This window comes from Aegilops tauschii, chromosome 2 (genome assembly GCF_002575655.3).
Source record: "Aegilops tauschii subsp. strangulata cultivar AL8/78 chromosome 2, Aet v6.0, whole genome shotgun sequence".
Taxonomy (NCBI): Eukaryota; Viridiplantae; Streptophyta; class Magnoliopsida; order Poales; family Poaceae; genus Aegilops; species Aegilops tauschii.
Genome location: NC_053036.3, coordinates 2997985 through 3015101, shown reverse-complemented (window position 1 = coordinate 3015101; position 17117 = coordinate 2997985). Strand labels below are relative to the sequence as shown.

Here is a 17117-nt window from a genome sequence, read left to right as displayed (position 1 = left end):
ATTATCATTAAGTGTTTTTGGATCGATGTTAATAATGTCGCAAGGGTAGCATGGCCAGCTACATGGAGTCATGTTGAAGGTGGAGCTGGAGTCTGATGGACGACTTCACTCTGTGCTGATGGAGGGGCTACGACGTAAGTGCACGGAGAATCGCAGCCTATTTCAGTGGGATAGCGAGAGACACGTGGATCGGATTGGGGCCCAATGGTCTGATGGAGATGTGATACTCGGCATCGGTCGGTGATGATCGGTGGTTCTCCGGCTAGCTACCCGAGAGACTCGACCAGGACAACAGAGGCTTGACGTGGTGATAGCGACGAGGCGTGCTGTAAGCACGGGATACAGTGATAGGCCAAGGCACTGGTGGTCAGACATGTGATCAGACAATTTGTGCAGGGGTGCTGAAGCAGTGTTGACGAGTACTGGATTCAAGTTGGTGACTGGGTCTATCGGTGCCGGAAGATGGACAGGAGTTGACCATGGAGAATCTGAGAAAGTGGCGGAGAGTCTGAAATTGTCAAAAGCTGAGAAAGTACATGGTCGTATATTCTGTGGTGTTCAGTGCACATGGCAAAGTGCGGATGACAAATATAGAAGGAGGCAGAGTGCTCTAGCTGTGGGACATGTCAGAGACTATCCGGGAAAAAAGGGCGAGACAACTGCGAATTTGACTCAGGGTGACACAGGGTGACGGTGAAATTCCTTCAACTTTCAGACAGACGGTCAAGAAAGAGCGGCGACGTTGAGTTCAGGTAACTCTTATATGTGGCGTTCAATATGTGAGTTGTTCATTTTCATGCAGACAGTGGTCGGTGTGTGATGGCGTTGAACGGATTCTCCGAAAATTGGGAGCACAAAGTAGAGTAATGAGGAATTTAATTTTTGCTCGAGTGTTGACTGTGAAGAAGACGAGAAGGGACTACAGTTGCAGGTGGAGTCATGTGGAGTCTGGGAGTAGCAGTGGTGCTCATGGCGTATCTCAAGTCCAATGTACATGGAGGTTCGATGCACGGACGAATTCAAGGTGGTGGAGAATATTCGCCAAGGTAGAGTTTGTTAGAGTTGTGTCGAATATTATTGTACAAGGTAGGTTACAGTTGGACTTGTAGTTGTATTGTGTTTAGATGAAATATGGAGTCGTGTCCAAGTAGGACACTTATATCCTAGGCCTCTCATATACAGCGGGGGTAGACACACGATGTAACCTATGCCAACATAATAGCACAGGTACGCAGGGGGAGCCGGCGGCGTGTGCCGGCGCTCGGGTGGGCGGCGTGCGGTATTGTGACGGTTTCACAGGGAGGAGCGCCCGTAGTCAGGCCCTGGGGATGGGGATGTAGTCATATCGGTGAGCCTCGTTAACAAATCTCGGTGTCGTGCTCGTGTGATTGCTTGATCCTTGGTAGATTGACTGTGGTCTCGAATTTATTCTAACATTCTCAGATCACACCAAGTAGGTAGGTCAATTCAGGGCACTCCCAGATGCGTGATGCGCCTGATACACAAGGCAAACGCACGAGCTTGAGCAGCAGAGAAGCACATCTTCCTCAAGAATCTTATCAGCAGTGCTACATGTTCTTTTATCAGCAGGTCAATTCAGAGGAATATTGGGGGTTTACCAAAAGTAGAGGAAGATGAGCTGCTCTCAGATAGATCCGGGGTTTTACCCCCAATACAACCAGTAAAACGTAACTTTAACGGTTAAGTAAAGCAGGCGACCAAGGAGACAGTAATAATGTAACAAAGGTAATAATTCAAATAGCGACGACTCCAGTCTTCAGTCCTTTTTCTCGTACAAGCGTAAGTCGCCGCTACATGAAGATCAGATGGTCGACGATGAGCCCGCCCGGTTGCTGTTGACTTCTTCATTTAGTTAACAGCACGACAAGTGTCGATTTCTTCAGGTAACAAGATGAAAAGTGTCGGTTTCTTCAGCTAACAGCATGACAAGTGTCGACTTCTTTCTTCAGAAGATGATGCAGTCTGGTTGTTCCTGACATGGATGGAGATGTAAGTAATTGGCATGCTTCTGCCGGCCAGGGTCAGAATATTATGTGCCACAAGGCGGCAGGCTTCAGACTTCAGATATTACCTAGACAGCCACAGGCTACGCCTCTGCTAGCACTAGCAGCGTGGACAAGGAAGAATGGTTTACAAAGTCACAGGATTATTTTGACCGTGTGGATAAGGAAGAACGGTTTATCTTCGGCGCTGCGGGTGCGGCACATCCGTCGCGCTCCGGTAAGGTAAGCAGGCGCCAGGAGTGCGCGCACGGAATGGGAGTGGACGTGGGAGTAAGCCAAATGTGTAAGTACTAATCTGAATAGTCTGAGATGTACTAATACTACTGAATAAACGAAATACTAACCAAACTGACCATTAATCTGACAATTCAAGTCTGAGCGACGTCACAAAGGCGTCAGGCTTCAGATATGCCACCTTGCCTAGCCAATGTGTCTGCTTCCTCTTCTTTAGCATGGCTCCAGCCAGCACATAACTGCATAACCACTACCCCGCGGACCTGTTGCGCAAGTCAATTCATGACCCCATCCTTGGCAGCCAATTCTGAAACGTTTTCAACTCAGTTAACCTGATAACACCATGGAGCTAGCTAGTGTATTTCTTGCACTTCACTGGGGACTTAATTATTACTCGTACCTCGGATCATCGAACTCTGTGCAGTATTTAGGCACACCCGCTGCCGGAGACTTCAAGTATAGCAGTGCTTGCATATCGCCGAGAGCATGGCATCATAGATCAGGTTCTTTTCAGTGCCCTCAACATTTCAGCAACATTTAAGCCTTCTCCAATTACTCAGAGCATAATCTCCTTCTTACCTTTGCACTGCGAGTTGTCAGCTGCATCTTCCGGTATTTGGGGCTCAACACCTGCACAGAGTAGTTGATTCTTAGTTAGTTAGTTAGTGCAAAAAGCATCGTCTATCTGAATATTAACTACTGAGGCCTGACCGTGCTATTTTTCTTGCACAATGCAGCAGCCACGGAACGGGCCACCTTCGAAATATTTCTTGCAACAACTACTTGATCTGTGCCTTGGGGGATGCTGTTGGCAACGACTGCAGCAATTTCTGAGCGACCAGTTTATGCTTAGGATGGAATTTGATTGGTGCACTTATGTACACTTCAAAAGATCATGTAGCTGGTGGGGAAGAAGCAGCCCATCATCTGACGAGCATCTTGAGCTGCTTGATGGCACAAAAATGGTGCTCTTCTCCTCCTTCTCCAGTGATGATGATATCTTGGGACTTCACTATATTGCTAAATTTGGCGATGATCAATATCGTGCCTCCGTTCCATGCTCACATCTGCAAAGACCAAGTAAGTGAATTCACAGGATGATCACGAGAGAAACATAGCGAATTAAGGATAGCCAGGACATGGCTGCTAGGGTTTACCCCAAGTAGAGGAACATGAGCTCAATTTGGCATGAACAACTGGGTGTCGATTTCTTCAGTTAACAACATGACAAGTGTCGATTTTCTTCAGTTAGCGACATGACAAGTGTCGATTTCTTCAGTTAGCAACATGACAAGCGTCGATTTCTTCAGAAGACGCTTCAGATATTCGACAGACTGGTTGTAAGTCAATTCATCACCCTCCTTGGCAGCCTATTCTGAAATGTGTTGAAGCCAGTTAACCGCCGCCGTCTACCGCCCGCCGAAGAAGACAACCTTCCAGCAGATACTACTCAAGCAAGCAAGCATCGGGTCTGTATGGTTGAAAAGCAGGGGAGATGATCACCTCCCACGTCCACTCATCAAGCCAACAAATCATCCTTTTGTTTGGGGGGGCAAATCTTCCAGGATTATTATGACTGCGTCGACAAGGAAGAAATGCGAGTATTATTACTTTGGCACGGTTCTGCCGGCTAGGGTCAGAATAAATTTGCCATATTACTAATACCGAATGAACAAAATACTAACCATCTGTAGTGCACACATTGAGTAATTGATGTGCTCAATCATCACGGAAATTTAATTCTGGGCGACGTACCAAGCTGCTATCACATACGTACCAAGCTGCAGGCTACGCTTCTGCTAGGCTAGCCAATGTGTCACTCTGCTTCTTCTTCCTTCGCATGGCTCCAGCAAGCATATTGCATCTCTATAGATCTGCATAACTCCTACTTCATGGACTTCTTGCAAGCCAATTCTGAAATATTTTGATGTCAGTTCATCCATAGCTACAGTATCTTGCAGAGTTGCACATCACTTGGGCCTATTTACCTCACATGAATCAATGTTCTGCAGTGTTTCAGGTGCACACATTGCTGGAGCCATCGAGTACGAGTGTGGCACTCCTTGCATACCACCATGATTATGGGATAAACTGGCTCAAGGACAAGCTGAATATTTCGCCAGCAGGCAGGGTAGGGTACCTTCCATTCCATGTTATGTTGGCTGGCAAAGCATCAGCAAATAACATGTGTAAGTGCTTGGCACGGGTCTGCCGGCCAGAGTCCGAACACTTTGCAATACATTGTACTAAATGAAGGAAAATACAAACCATGGAGCAATTTAAGGCAGTCTGAGCGACGTTACCAGGCGACGGGCTTCAGACATGCCGCCTAGCTGCAGGCTACGCTCCTGCTAGCCTAGCCAATGTGTCTGCTTACTTAGCATGGATCCAGCAAGCATACCGCATCTGTATCCGCATAACTCTTATTCCGGGGACTTGTTGCAACTCAATTCACCACCCTCCCTGGCAGCTGACTCTGAAACATTTTGAAGGCGGTTATAATTGATATAAGCTATCTCTCCAGCATATTGTTGTGAGCTTGACAGAATTCTTAACAATACCATACACCCATGGCAACACTCAACACCGTGGAGAGGCACGACATATTGGGTGAATGACTTGGAGGCATATTGGGCGAACCACAGCCACTTCTTTATTGAGTGGTTGATCTGCAAAACCAAGCACCGTTATAACTGAGACTAGCTACCAACAGTACATGTTGTCTGACTGAAATATGTAATAGAACAGTCAGAGTGAGGAACTTACACTTCCATCACTACTTAGGCAAGTTTCAGATGTAAACAGTTGAGCACCAAATGAATCCCTCACATTAATCAACATCCTGTAGGCCATTAAATTTCCTTAAACGACAAGAGTTATAACGAATACAAGAATACCTGGTATCACTAGAATGTTGACTGAAGTGAAAAACTGCAAACCTTATCGGTTGCAAGTATACCTGGTATCAGTAGAATGTGGACTGGATTAAAAACTGCAAACTTTATCAGTAGCAAAACACTGAAAACCAACTGATTTCCACAATTGTGCGATGATGACCTTCTGAACATTAAAACTGAACTTTCTAGATACACCATCAAGACTTCATGAGCTTTGGAGAAATATACACACACGTGGTACTGATAGCAAAGTAGCAGAAAGCCATCAGAAGCACAAGAACACCTGAACAGCAAGCCATCAGAAATTAGAATGCATCAACACCTGGTATTGACAATAACGTATAGTGGATGAAAACATTTTATAACCTTAATATGAGTTTCTTCAGTTCTTGACTCATATTCTCATTTATTCCATTATTCTGATTGTGAAACACAAATTACGCAAGTAGACTACCACGTACCACGTCTTGATGAAATGACGATAACCCAAATTTAAAATGCAAATATGAAGAAGCCTACAAGATCGAACGAACACCTGCACAGAGAACCAAAACAAGTGATGATCACAAATTACATTGGTAATTACATCTAGGAAGAAAAGAAAAGAGACTTGCAGAAGGTATTAGCTGCTAGTGACGTTGGTTTCTCGCATTGTGGAAAGATAAAGGGCGTTGATGAATAAATCTGAAATACTTTCACTATCGCTGAGAAGAAAATGGAAATCTGATACGGCGGGAGTATAAGTGGATTTCATTTTAACTTTTTGCGGTGAGTATAACCGTAAGTGGATATAAATAATATGGTACAGCAGGAGCAAAGTTCCATACTCACCGGATAATTTGTACAGGAAGGAAGACAAGTGTGTATGTATGGAAAGAGCAGAGCACTACAGGGCTAGAAGAATGTACAAGGGAACTCCAAGGCATTGTCCTGCTCATTGGATGGGAATAAATGCAGTGTTATTAAGCAGGGTCGCAAGAAAAGGGCAACATGGAAGAACACGAGAAAGTATGTTTTTGTTACCTTGGATCATCCTCTTATGGTTTTGGGGATGGTTCCCAACATCCACCTGCACTGCCGTTTTAGCACCTCGCTGCAGTCATAGACATCTAGTTTTTCCAGTGATTTGGGGAGGCCATCGCTGGGCAATGACGAGACGGCAGGACAGTGGTTGATTGATAACATCTTGAGGCTGGTAAGGTTGCACAACCCTGCAGGGATTTGCTGAAGATGGTGGAAATGCCTAAACTCAAGTTTCTGGAGGGAGGAGAGGAGCTGAAGGGCGTCCTCTTGCTCCTTGCTGAAGCGCTCCATCCCTTCAGGCCCGTACCCATGAAGTTTCAGCTTGGTGAGAGAGGAAGAAAGGAAGCTGCAGATGGGTGCAGCAAGGAGTCCTGCTGCGTCATCTGTGCAAAGCTTCCGCAGCGTGGATGCAACAAGCTGTGTTGGCTGCTCTTCTCCTCCTTCAACATCCTCCACAGCCCGTCTGGGATTTGGATCCCAATTAGCAAAGAATCTATGGCTGCCCCTGACTTCCAATTCCTTGAGCTGGCTGCCGGTGGTAAGGAGAGACTGCAGTCCCTGACATTTCAGGTCCTTTCCACAAAATTCCAGTACTAATCTGGTAAGAGAAGAAAGGTTTGAGAGAGGCTCTAGTGTCCCCATCCCTTCTAATTTCGTAAGCTCCAGGAATTGCAGGGAGGAAGGGAAAATGTGACTGGAGAATGAGAAGGCGGATAGAAACTTTGGGCAATACTTTATGCTTAATCTCTGGAGGGATCGCAAGGATTGGAGCCATCCTCCTCCAGGAACAAGAGTTGGCGAGTCCACCAGGACCAGCTCTGGGTAGGAAAGGAGCTTCAATTTCTGTAGTGAGTCACAGAGATGAGCTGGGAAGAGCAGCACTCCATCATCCTCTTCCTCTGTTGCTGCTGTTATTTCACCTCCCCCCATCTCTGATGCTGTTTGTCGCAGATCCACCCCCACTACCAGCTGTGTTATGTTTTTACAATCCCGTATCTCCAATTTGGAGAGCTTTGGGAGGTGTGGGAAGAGCTCTGTCAGTTCATTCCAACTATTACCATTTAAGTGGCAGATCTCGATGTGCTCAACAGGGAGCTGCCATTCCACATCACCCTGACCTCCTAGTGGTCCAGCCAGACCAGCCAGACCAGCTGAATGCTTTAAAATCAGTGTCTTCAGCGAGGTTAGCATCAGAAGGTGCTTCAACTCCAAAGGTGGGCATCTCTCGAGTGTCAGCTTCTCAAGACCTGTTTCTTTATCGAAAACTAACACTTGGTCTAAGCTTTGCAGATCACCCCATCCAATGATTTCCAGTTGTGCTCCATGTGATGATTTTGAGTATGCAAATCTCTTTAGTAGCTTGACACATTCAATCGTGATGCGACGCAAACTCTCAATCCAGGAGGTGGGAATCACAGACGAGAATTCTGGACAATCTTGTATCTCAAGCTCACAAAGATCCCCCATGTTCCGTAAAGAAGGGAAAACCTTCCAAGAAACACCATCAAGACGAAGAAATTGTAGAGCTTCAACAGCAAGCTCATCACCCAGCCATGTTGGACAAGTGGGGCCTCTATGCCCTCTAATGCACAACACTTCAAGATTTTCATGTGGTCGAAGGCACTCAAGAACCATTGCTTCCACACCAGGCTCATCACTAGATCGCTTACTATCCCAACCCAATGTTAACCTCCTCAAGTATTTCTTCTCAATCAGTTTTGCTTGAGCTGCTTCTTTTTTTGTATGTATTTTCTCAAGGTTGTAGATGCCAAGCTCCCATAGCTTGGTCAGTGGCTCTAGTTGCTTTGGTTCAAATCCTTCATTTTTTTTATTGACCCGAAATACCTTCAACTTTTCCAAGAGCTGAATTTTTCCCACATTACAAATATCATAATGAAGCTTATCATCTCTTGGGGTATAATAATGGCACAACTTTGCAAGGTTGCTCGTGTCTTCAGGAAAATCACCACTGCTAGACCATGACTTAAGATCTAGAACCCTTAGATGATAAAATTTAGAGATGTTAATTGGTAAACACCCTAGACATAGGAATCGTAGGTGGACAAGTCCTGAAAAATTATGTACCATGGACTCCACGGGATACTTTAGGAGGGGCAAATAAAGAACACGAAGAGCATTTGCTTCCCCGAGAAAATCACCAAATATCTTAGCAGAACCTTCATCCATCGCTCCAAATAACATCAGTGTTTGCAAATGTTCAACCTTCAATCTTGTCTTCAGTTTTTCCAATTCCCTCTTTAATTTTTTACCATTATATCCACCCAAGTTCTCTATGCTTATAGACAAGTGTCGGGTGGATGGCTTAATTTCTACCGATCCAACATCAGGGAGACGAAGACGAAGACAGTCATGTGATGCAACCTTCAATGCCAACTCATGCAGTAGGTCATGCATAACATACCGCAGACCACCATCAGTTTTATATTCTCTGAAAAATCCATGGATGACTAAATCATTCAAAATGCTCAGACCTATGCCTTCAAAGGTTGGGTTTTGATCAGAAGGTGTCAAAATATCTAGTCCGATCCATAGGCTGATGAGCTCACGGCTTCTGAAACGGTAATCTTCAGGAAATAATGCAGAATAGGAAAAACACCGTTGCAAATGGAAAGGGAGAAAGCCATAGCTAAGCTCCAAGGCAAGCATAATTCCATTGGACTGTTTCGCCCATTGTTTGCTGTTTAGGACCCTTTTCCAATGAGCCAAACTAGGGTCTGTCCTCAGTAATCTACCAACGGTCTTTGCTGCAAGAGGGGAGCCCTTTAGTTTTCCCATTATCTTATCTCCAGTGTCAAGCAAAAAACGTTTATCCCCTGGACATTGCTCAGCATCAAAGACATATACAAGGAATAACTTCTTAAACTCTCCAGGTTCTAAACCATTCAGTTCTTTTGGCTCTGCACTTTTCTTAACTTGGTCTGCTATTTCCTTTTGCCGAGTTGTGACTAGAATCACGGAACCCTTCTCTTGTGACTTGCCTAGTATCAACAATAGTTTTTTCCAGTCATCCACATCAGTAAACTGCCATATATCATCCAATACAAGTAAGAACCTTTTGTGTTTCAATCTGTGTTCAATCAGCTCTTGTGTTGTGCTACACCCATTCTCACCTTCAACCGTAAGGGTATCTTCTTTAATCTGTTCTAGCACCTTACCCAAGTTGAAATTGAACGACACACATATCCAAATCCTGACTGAAAAATGATTCTGCACTTGCTGGTTGTTATATATGTGTTGTATCATAGTTGTCTTCCCCATTCCCCCCGGACCAATAACCGGAAGCACAGTTAGACCCTTGTCACAGTATTGACCCTCGGTGATATCATGTATGATATTATTCATGACATGGTCCCTCCCATACAGTTTTGGCTCTGCACTCTGAGGTGTGGTGGTGACACGACGCTGAGCAATGTCTAGGACAGTTCTATGGCCACAAGTCTGCAGAATATCCTTAACATCATTACGCATAAGCTTTAGTTGCTCTACAGTGTCCCTCATCCTTTGGGAGAAATCAGCCCTGTTAAACTCAGGCATCGGTGTTTCTTGCGCAATGCCACGATCTTCATCACCACGAACATGTGGATGTGGGGAACATGAGGAAAGGAGAAGTTTACCGAGGCTGGGCATGCATCCGCTGACCTCCTGGTTGGCTTGTGATGCTGAGAACGAATCGCCGTGTGACCTCTGCTGGAGCTCAGCACGCTGCCATGGGAAACAGTTGACCAGTTTGCCAAGAGCTTTGATGGTGTGGCGAGCATCAAAGGCGAGGTCACGGAGGACATCGTCGCCGTGCTGGTCGGCAGCGTCGTACGTGCCGTGGAGCTCGTCGTGGATGCGGAAGTAGTCCAGCTCGTCCAGCAAGTCCTCGGCATTGTGCGCCGAGTCCCACAGCTTCTGCAGCATCTTCTCCGTGGCCAGCCCAGGGAGCTCCTTGGTGGCAGCTATTTCGAGCGTGGCCTGCACCTTCTCCAGTTCAGTTTTGAGGGCCTGGATGTTGAGACCAAATGTCCTGGTGGCCGCCCAAGCCTCCAGCACGCCATCCGCGACCGGGGCTAGCGCCTTGCTCACCACCCATTGTGCGGCGCCGAGGGCGGTCTCGGCCATCCCGTGGCCGGATGCAGGGATGGACAAGGGCGCCTGCATCAATCAAGGAATCAAAAGAAAGTCAATGGTAAACAGGCTGTTGGTAGCTGCAAATTAAAGGAGAGGAGTGTGCACTAGTACATACCTTGATGGTCCGCCGGTGATGGATACCGCTGCCGCCTGCCTGATCCTAGCTAGCTGCTGCAAAGGGGGGGTTGGGTTGGGCTGAGTCGTTGAGAGAGCCCTGAAGTTTGGTTTGAGAAGTCTGGCAATTTTTTTCTTTTCTTTTTTGTGAAAACCTGACTGACGATGCAGAGTGTGTGTAGTTTGGGCTGATGCAAGCAAGCTGACGTACAGGGAAATGGAGTGGCACTGGTTGGCGATGTTGATCTAACTCTCACCAAATTGCTTGGACAGAAGAGAAGCATTGGTTGATTCGATTGTGATGGTGGAGTGTTGGTACGATCCAGTGGCATGGAATGGGAAGTCTGGCCCAGACCTTTTCTTGTGCTGGGCTGAAAGCAAAGCTAGAGGTGCCGGCATCGCACATGAGCTCTCTCTGCTCCGTCCCAACATACTCACTACTCCTTGGCAGGACTAGTCAAGAAGCTCATCATTTCAGGAGCATCTTCTCAAGACCCTACAGTCTGGAATAGGATTTCCGGAATACAACTCAAGGCCAGGACATGAAGCAACCCAGCTGAGATGAGAAGCATTCTTTCTTCTGCTGAGAAGAAGCCGGCCATTTATTTTCACCAACAGGCAGGTCCGTACCCTCCGTTCCATGTTACATCTGCAGAGGCCAAGTAGGTGAATTCAGAGGATGATCGCGAGAGAAATATAGCGAATTAAGGATAGCCAGGACATGGCGGCTAGGGTTTACCCCAAGTAGAGGAAGATGAGCTCCAGGGCTCTCGAAGATGAGCCTGGTTTGGCGCGACCTGACCGCTGGGTGTTGATTTCTTCAGTTAACAGCATGACAAGTGGCCATTTCTTCAGAAGATGCAGTCTGGTTGTTCCTGACAAGGACATGTGTAATAAGTAGAGTAATTGTCAGGGCCAGAATATATAGTAGTGTACAAATACCGAATGACCAAAATACAAACCATGCCTCACTGGATGTACTCACGAGGGTGATAGGTTTCAGATATGCCTAGCTGCAGCTGTGCTTCTTCTAGCCTAGGCACTGTTTCTGCTTCTGCTTCTTCTTCCTTACCATGCATGGCTTCAGAAATTTTCCGCAGCCTGGTTGCAAGTCAATCCATCACCTCCTTGGCAGCCGATTCTGAAATATTTTCTAGTCGGTTAACCTGAAAAGAACATGTAGCTATCTCACAAAGTTGAACATGTAGCTATCTCACATGTAGCTATCTCAAAAAAAGAAAAGAAAAACTAAATGTCCATTTCACTATGTTACACAATACCGTATTTATTTTGGAAATGCGCAAAATATTCATGTGCTGATTTGAGATGCACTGTTGAGATGAAAACTGTTGTTCTTCTTTATTATGTTTCCTTTTCTGAATAGGTAGAGGTTCCGTGATCTCGGCTGAAATACTGTATTTCCTCGGCCAGGAACAATCCATACTGTCAACTACCCCCATGTTTGTCACGCCTGAAATAGCTACCCCGAGTGCCAAAATAAAATGCCATCCTAATCTTGAGCTCAAATGCTCCTCTATATGGGCAGCAAAATAAAGAATAAACAAGTTGAAAAAGCGAAAATAAAATGCCCTTCTAATCTAGACCTCAAATGCTCCTCTATATGGTCAGCAAAATAAAGAATAAACAAGTCGAAAAATTCAGACATTCTTTTATAACAAACATTGCTTAGTTTACTTCTTGTGTGCAATTTTTTTTTTCTTCACGAAATCACATTTGTCTTTTTGGAGCATTGCTTTTGTTTCCTTTTTATCCCAGAGCATTAGGAATGTATTTTTCTTCATGGCAATTTAAGTGTATGTAGAACATTCAACAATATTCGTTGCCGAAAAATTCAGAATATTCTTTTTTTTATTTGACTCATAGAGGAGCGTTTGAGGTCGGGAGCAGAAACTTAGGTCCCTCTCAGTAAGGCAGGCATTCCGCAAACCATCGCCGGCAGCACTCGTCTCCCCTCCCCGCTCGCCTCCGTTGGAGGAGGTGGTCGGGCATAGCCTGTGCCGCGAATGGCAGAGGGCAGAGCGCCCCGAGAGACTCATGGCAGCTGGTGTAGCCTCCCCCGGCGGCAAAAGGGGGGTTGGGTTGGGCTGAGTCGTTGAGAGAGTCCTGAAGTTAAGTTGGTTTGAGAACTCTGGCCAGTATTTTTTGTGTGAAAACATGAGTGATGATGCAGAGTCTTTGGGCTAACGCAAGCAAGCTGACGTAGAGGGAGAGAAGCATTGGTTGATTGTGATGGTGGTACAGTGGAGTAGCATGGAATGGAATGGGCAGTCTGGCCCAGACCTTTTTCTTGTGCTGGGCTGAGAGCAAAGCTAGAGGTGCCGGCACCGCACATGATAAGTTGGATGATAAGTTGGCAGGGCTAGTCATGAGGATGGATGATAAGTTGGATGGCATCTTGTCCTGGCCGAGCAGCGGGAGCCACTGAGCTGAAGCAAGCGAGCGTGGACATGACCTGACCCGGCATAAGCATAAGCACAAGCACATGGCGGGCATGCGGGTGGGAAGAGATGGAAGCTCACCTGACCTGACCTAATCCGGAGGCGCTTGCTTCCAGTTCCAGCGACGGATGCGACGCGCCTTCGCCGTTGCCTGCCATCCGACGGTGTCTCCGTGCCGCCGCCTCTGCCGCCGTCGCCGGGAGCGGAGCAGAGCAGAGAAGAGAGCAGAGGAGGAAGGAAATGTTGGGTTGGGCCACTCCGGTGCAATGACTAGTCGCCGGGCCAGGTACATGGGCCTATCACTACATGGTGTCAGCATGCGACTACCCATTACTAGACACACACAGAAAAAAAAAAAACAAATGTCTCCTTTGTCTCAAAAATGTGTCTTCTGCATAAATTAATTAAAAAAGATCATGTGCCCGTCATCCTCGACCTCCACTCACCGTCCTACAACGCGTGGCGCACCTACTTCGCGCTTTTGTTCCGCTCCTACCGTCTCATCGAGCACGTTGATGGGAGCGTCGACTTCCGCGACATGAAGGACGACGACGAGTGGCTTGCCGTGGACGCCTGCATCGTCAAGTGGCTCTTCCTCACCATCTCTCCAGGCCTCTTCAACATGGTGAACTCCCGTGACCCCTCAGTGTACGCCATGTGGACACGGCGGTGCGATCTCTTCCTCGACAGTCAGCTCCAACGCCGTGTCTTCCGCCAAGATGAATTCTTCATTATGCAGCAAAACGATCTTTCGATCGATGAGTACTGCACGCGGCTGAAGGTTCTCGTCGACGAGCTGCGCGACGTCGGCATGAACATCGACGACTCCGTCCTCCTCACCAACCTCCTTCGGGGCCTCCACCCCGACCTCGGCCAGTCCGCCGCCAACCTCTCCCTCGTCACGCTGACATACGCGAAGGCGGTCACGTACCTTCGTATGGAGGAGAAGCGCCTCCGCCACTCCGCCCGGCAGGCCACCCACGCCGCTCTTCACGTTGGCGTCGCCGCCGGCCATGGTGCTTCCCCAACTCAGCCGGGGCCGCGCGCGTCTGCTCCTGCCCCGCCACCCGCGCCCGCGCCCTCCGGCGGCCGCAAGAAGAAGGGTCCCGGGGGCCGGGCCGCAACTCCAACATGACGCCGCGCCCTCCCGCACCCGCCGCGGCTCCTCCTCCTCCGCCTTGGCTCTCGGGGTATAACCCATGGACGGGTGTCGTGCATGCCTACTCTATGCCCGTTCCCCGCCCACCGGCTCCGGGTATTCTCGGACCACGGCCGACTCCTCCTCAAGCACTGCTGACCGCGCCGGTTCCCGCCGCGTACGGCGCCGCTGCGGCCTACGGTGGCCCATCGGCCCATGGTGGTCCCTCGGCATACGGCGGCCCTCCGGGCTATGGTGCAAATGGTGGCGCTCCTCCGGTCTACGACCCGGCGCTCCTCTCCAAATGGTGGCACAAAGCAAGACGCGGCGATATGTTGTGCTAGGGGTGACCTAACGTAGGGATAGGTGATACCGGCGAAAGGGGGAAAACATCCGGGAAAGTATTCCCGGTGTTCAGCGTTTTCGGACAGATGAAACGGAGGGGAAAATTGTGTGTTCGCTATGCTAGGGATGTGTGGCGGACAAACGGGCTGCGTATCCGGATTCGTCTCGTCGTTCTGAGCAACTTTCATGTACAAAGTATTTTCATCCGAGTTACGGGTTATTCTCTATGATTTTTCAAAGTTTTAAAGCTTTTCTCGAGTTCATTAATAATTCGAAAACAATAGCAAAACTGCTATGTGTACCCAACTATGGCTAGCCACAGTGGCTTGCAGGTGGGACCAGTGAGCTGGGTATGCCCAGTCAAAGGTTGACTGGTCAACATATGAATAGTGTAAGCGGGTCCCGCGTGTCATTTACTTAGATCTTTTAATCTAATTTTAGCATATTAATCTCACAGTTGGTCCCAGATGTCATTGACTGGCCTTTTAACTAATGGGTTATTTAGTGTGAGGGACCACCTGTCACAAAACCATAGGCTATTTAATTAACATATAAAGTAGCAGCCCTAAACTAATCTAATTAGTAGTACTAACTAATCTGGATAGGCCTCATACCCAGAACACGCACGCACGCACACCACACAGAACGCACTCACACATGCGCGCATGGCCGCTTGGCCATGGCCGGCCATGGCCAACAACAGGAGCAGCCGGCGGGAAGGCGAGGCCACGCGCGGGACGGGGCCCGGCCTGGGCGCAGTGGGAGCGGCGGCGGACGCGGTTAGGCGCCGGCGGCGGGGACAGGTGGCTAAGGCGGGGGGGGGGGGGCAAGTGCTGCGGCGGCGGCGGCGCTGCTGCCGTGCTCGGGCGCGCGGGAGGGAAGGCGGGGCCGCAAGCTTGGGCGGCAGCGGGCGCGGGCACAACCGTGGGGTGCGGCGGAGCTAGGCAAAGGCGCGCACGAGCGAGGCGACACAGCAGGAGCAACACCGACGAGGGGCGCGGCCGGGACCAAGCCTCGGTCATGGCGGCAGGAGCTCGGGGGTGGGGCTCATACGACAACAAATCCGAGGGGGAAAAGGGGGGAATGGGTGCGGCTCACCGAGGGGAAGGCGATGGCGAACTCAGGGTGGTTCGGGGAGGACCGGAGGTAGCAGATCGACGAGGCGGAGCAGACGTCCATGGTCGAAGAGGAGGGGTCGATGGCGGCGGCTCTGGGTCGCTCCAGTAAGAGCCGGTTGCCGTAGAGAACTACGACGAAGGGGACCGTCTCGTGGGAAGCTTCTGGCGCCGCGGGGAGGCTCCGGTGAAGGAAATATGCCCTAGAGGCAATAATAAAGTTATTATTTATTTCCTTATATCATGATAAATGTTTATTATTCATGCTAGAATTGTATTAACCGGAAACATAATACATGTGTGAATACATAGACAAACAGAGTGTCACTAGTATGCCTCTACTTGACTAGCTCGTTAATCAAAGATGGTTATGTTTCCTAGCCATAGACATAAGTTGTCATTTGATTAATGAGATCACCTCATTAGGAGAATGACGTGATTGACTTGACCCATTCCGTTAGCTTAGCACCCGATCGTTTAGTATGTTGCTATTGCTTTTTTCATGACTTATACATGTTTCTCTGACTATGAGATTATGCAACTCCCGTTTACCGGAGGAACACTTTGTGTGCTACCAAACGTCACAACGTAAATGGGTGATTATAAAGGTGCTCTACAGGTGTCTCCAAAGGTACTTGTTGGGTTGGCGTATTTCGAGATTAGGATTTGTCACTCCGATTGTCGGAGAGGTATCTCTGGGCCCACTCGGTAATGCACATCACTATAAGCCTTGCAAGCATTGTGACTAATAAGTTAGTTGCGGGATGATGTGTTACGGAACGAGCAAAGAGACTTGCCGGTAACGAGATTGAACTAGGTATCGAGATACCGACGATCGAATCTCGGGCAAGTAACATACTGATGACAAAGGGAACAACGTATGTTGTTATGCGGTCTGACCGATAAAGATCTTCGTAGAATATGTGGGAGCCAATATGGGCATCCAGGTCCCGCTATTGGTTATTGACCGGAGACGTGTCTCGGTCATGTCTACATAGTTCTCGAACCCGTAGGGTCCGCACGCTTAAAGTTACGATGACAGTTTTATTATGAGTTTATGTATGTTGATGTACCGAAGGAGTTTGGAGTCCCGGATGAGATCGGGGACATGACGAGGAGTCTCGAAATGGTCGAGACGTAAAGATTGATATATCGGACGACTATATTCGGACTTCGGAAAGGTTCCGAGTGATTCGGGTATTTTTCGGAGTACCGGAGAGTTACGGGAGTACGTATTGGGCCTTATTGGGCCATACGGGAAAGAAGAAAAAGGGCCTCAAGGGTGGCCGCACCCCTCCCCTTGGTCTGGTCCGAATTGGACTAGGGAAGGGGGGCGCCCCCTTCCTTCCTTCTCTTTTTCCCTTCCTCTTTTCCTATTCCATATGGGAGGTGGAATCCTACTAGGACTAGGGAGTCCTAGTAGGACTCCACACTTGGTGCGCCCCCTCCTAGGGCCGGCCTCCTCCTCCCTTGCTCCTTTATATACGGGGGCAGGGGGCACCCCAGAGACACAACAATTGATCCTTGAGATCTTTTAGCCGTGTGCGGTGCCCCCCTCCACCAAATTACACCTCGATAATATCATTGCGGAGCTTAGGCGAAGCCCTGCGTCGGTAGAACATCATCATCGTCAC

At 48.4% G+C, this 17117-nt stretch overlaps 1 protein-coding gene across 9 annotated transcripts; it reads right to left on the bottom strand.

Annotated features, from left to right (window-relative positions):
• Positions 1–1521: 1521 nt before the first annotated feature.
• LOC109751698 (putative disease resistance protein RGA3) lies at positions 1522–13139 on the bottom strand. Of its 9 annotated transcripts, XM_073507638.1 has the most exons (19): positions 12967–13133; positions 11412–11592; positions 11166–11301; positions 10428–11075; positions 6179–10336; positions 5987–6085; positions 5522–5690; positions 5218–5438; positions 5025–5100; positions 4820–4927; positions 4527–4734; positions 4247–4420; positions 3944–4172; positions 3416–3834; positions 2970–3325; positions 2838–2888; positions 2659–2725; positions 2093–2565; positions 1522–1993 (listed from the first exon to the last, which is right to left on the bottom strand). In XM_073507638.1, the coding sequence occupies exon 5, from the start codon at positions 10301–10303 to the stop codon at positions 6185–6187; it is 4119 nt and encodes a 1372-aa protein (XP_073363739.1). In that variant the 5' UTR covers positions 10304–10336; positions 10428–11075; positions 11166–11301; positions 11412–11592; positions 12967–13133; the 3' UTR covers positions 1522–1993; positions 2093–2565; positions 2659–2725; positions 2838–2888; positions 2970–3325; positions 3416–3834; positions 3944–4172; positions 4247–4420; positions 4527–4734; positions 4820–4927; positions 5025–5100; positions 5218–5438; positions 5522–5690; positions 5987–6085; positions 6179–6184. The 9 variants fall into 9 exon arrangements, with proteins under 9 accessions (XP_073363739.1, XP_045088350.1, XP_073363736.1 ...); XM_045232415.2 differs by having other exon boundaries at positions 2659–2888; positions 11412–11567; positions 12967–13139; XM_073507635.1 differs by having other exon boundaries at positions 2659–2888; positions 5025–5119.
• Between the last annotated feature and the right edge of the window lie 3978 nt (positions 13140–17117).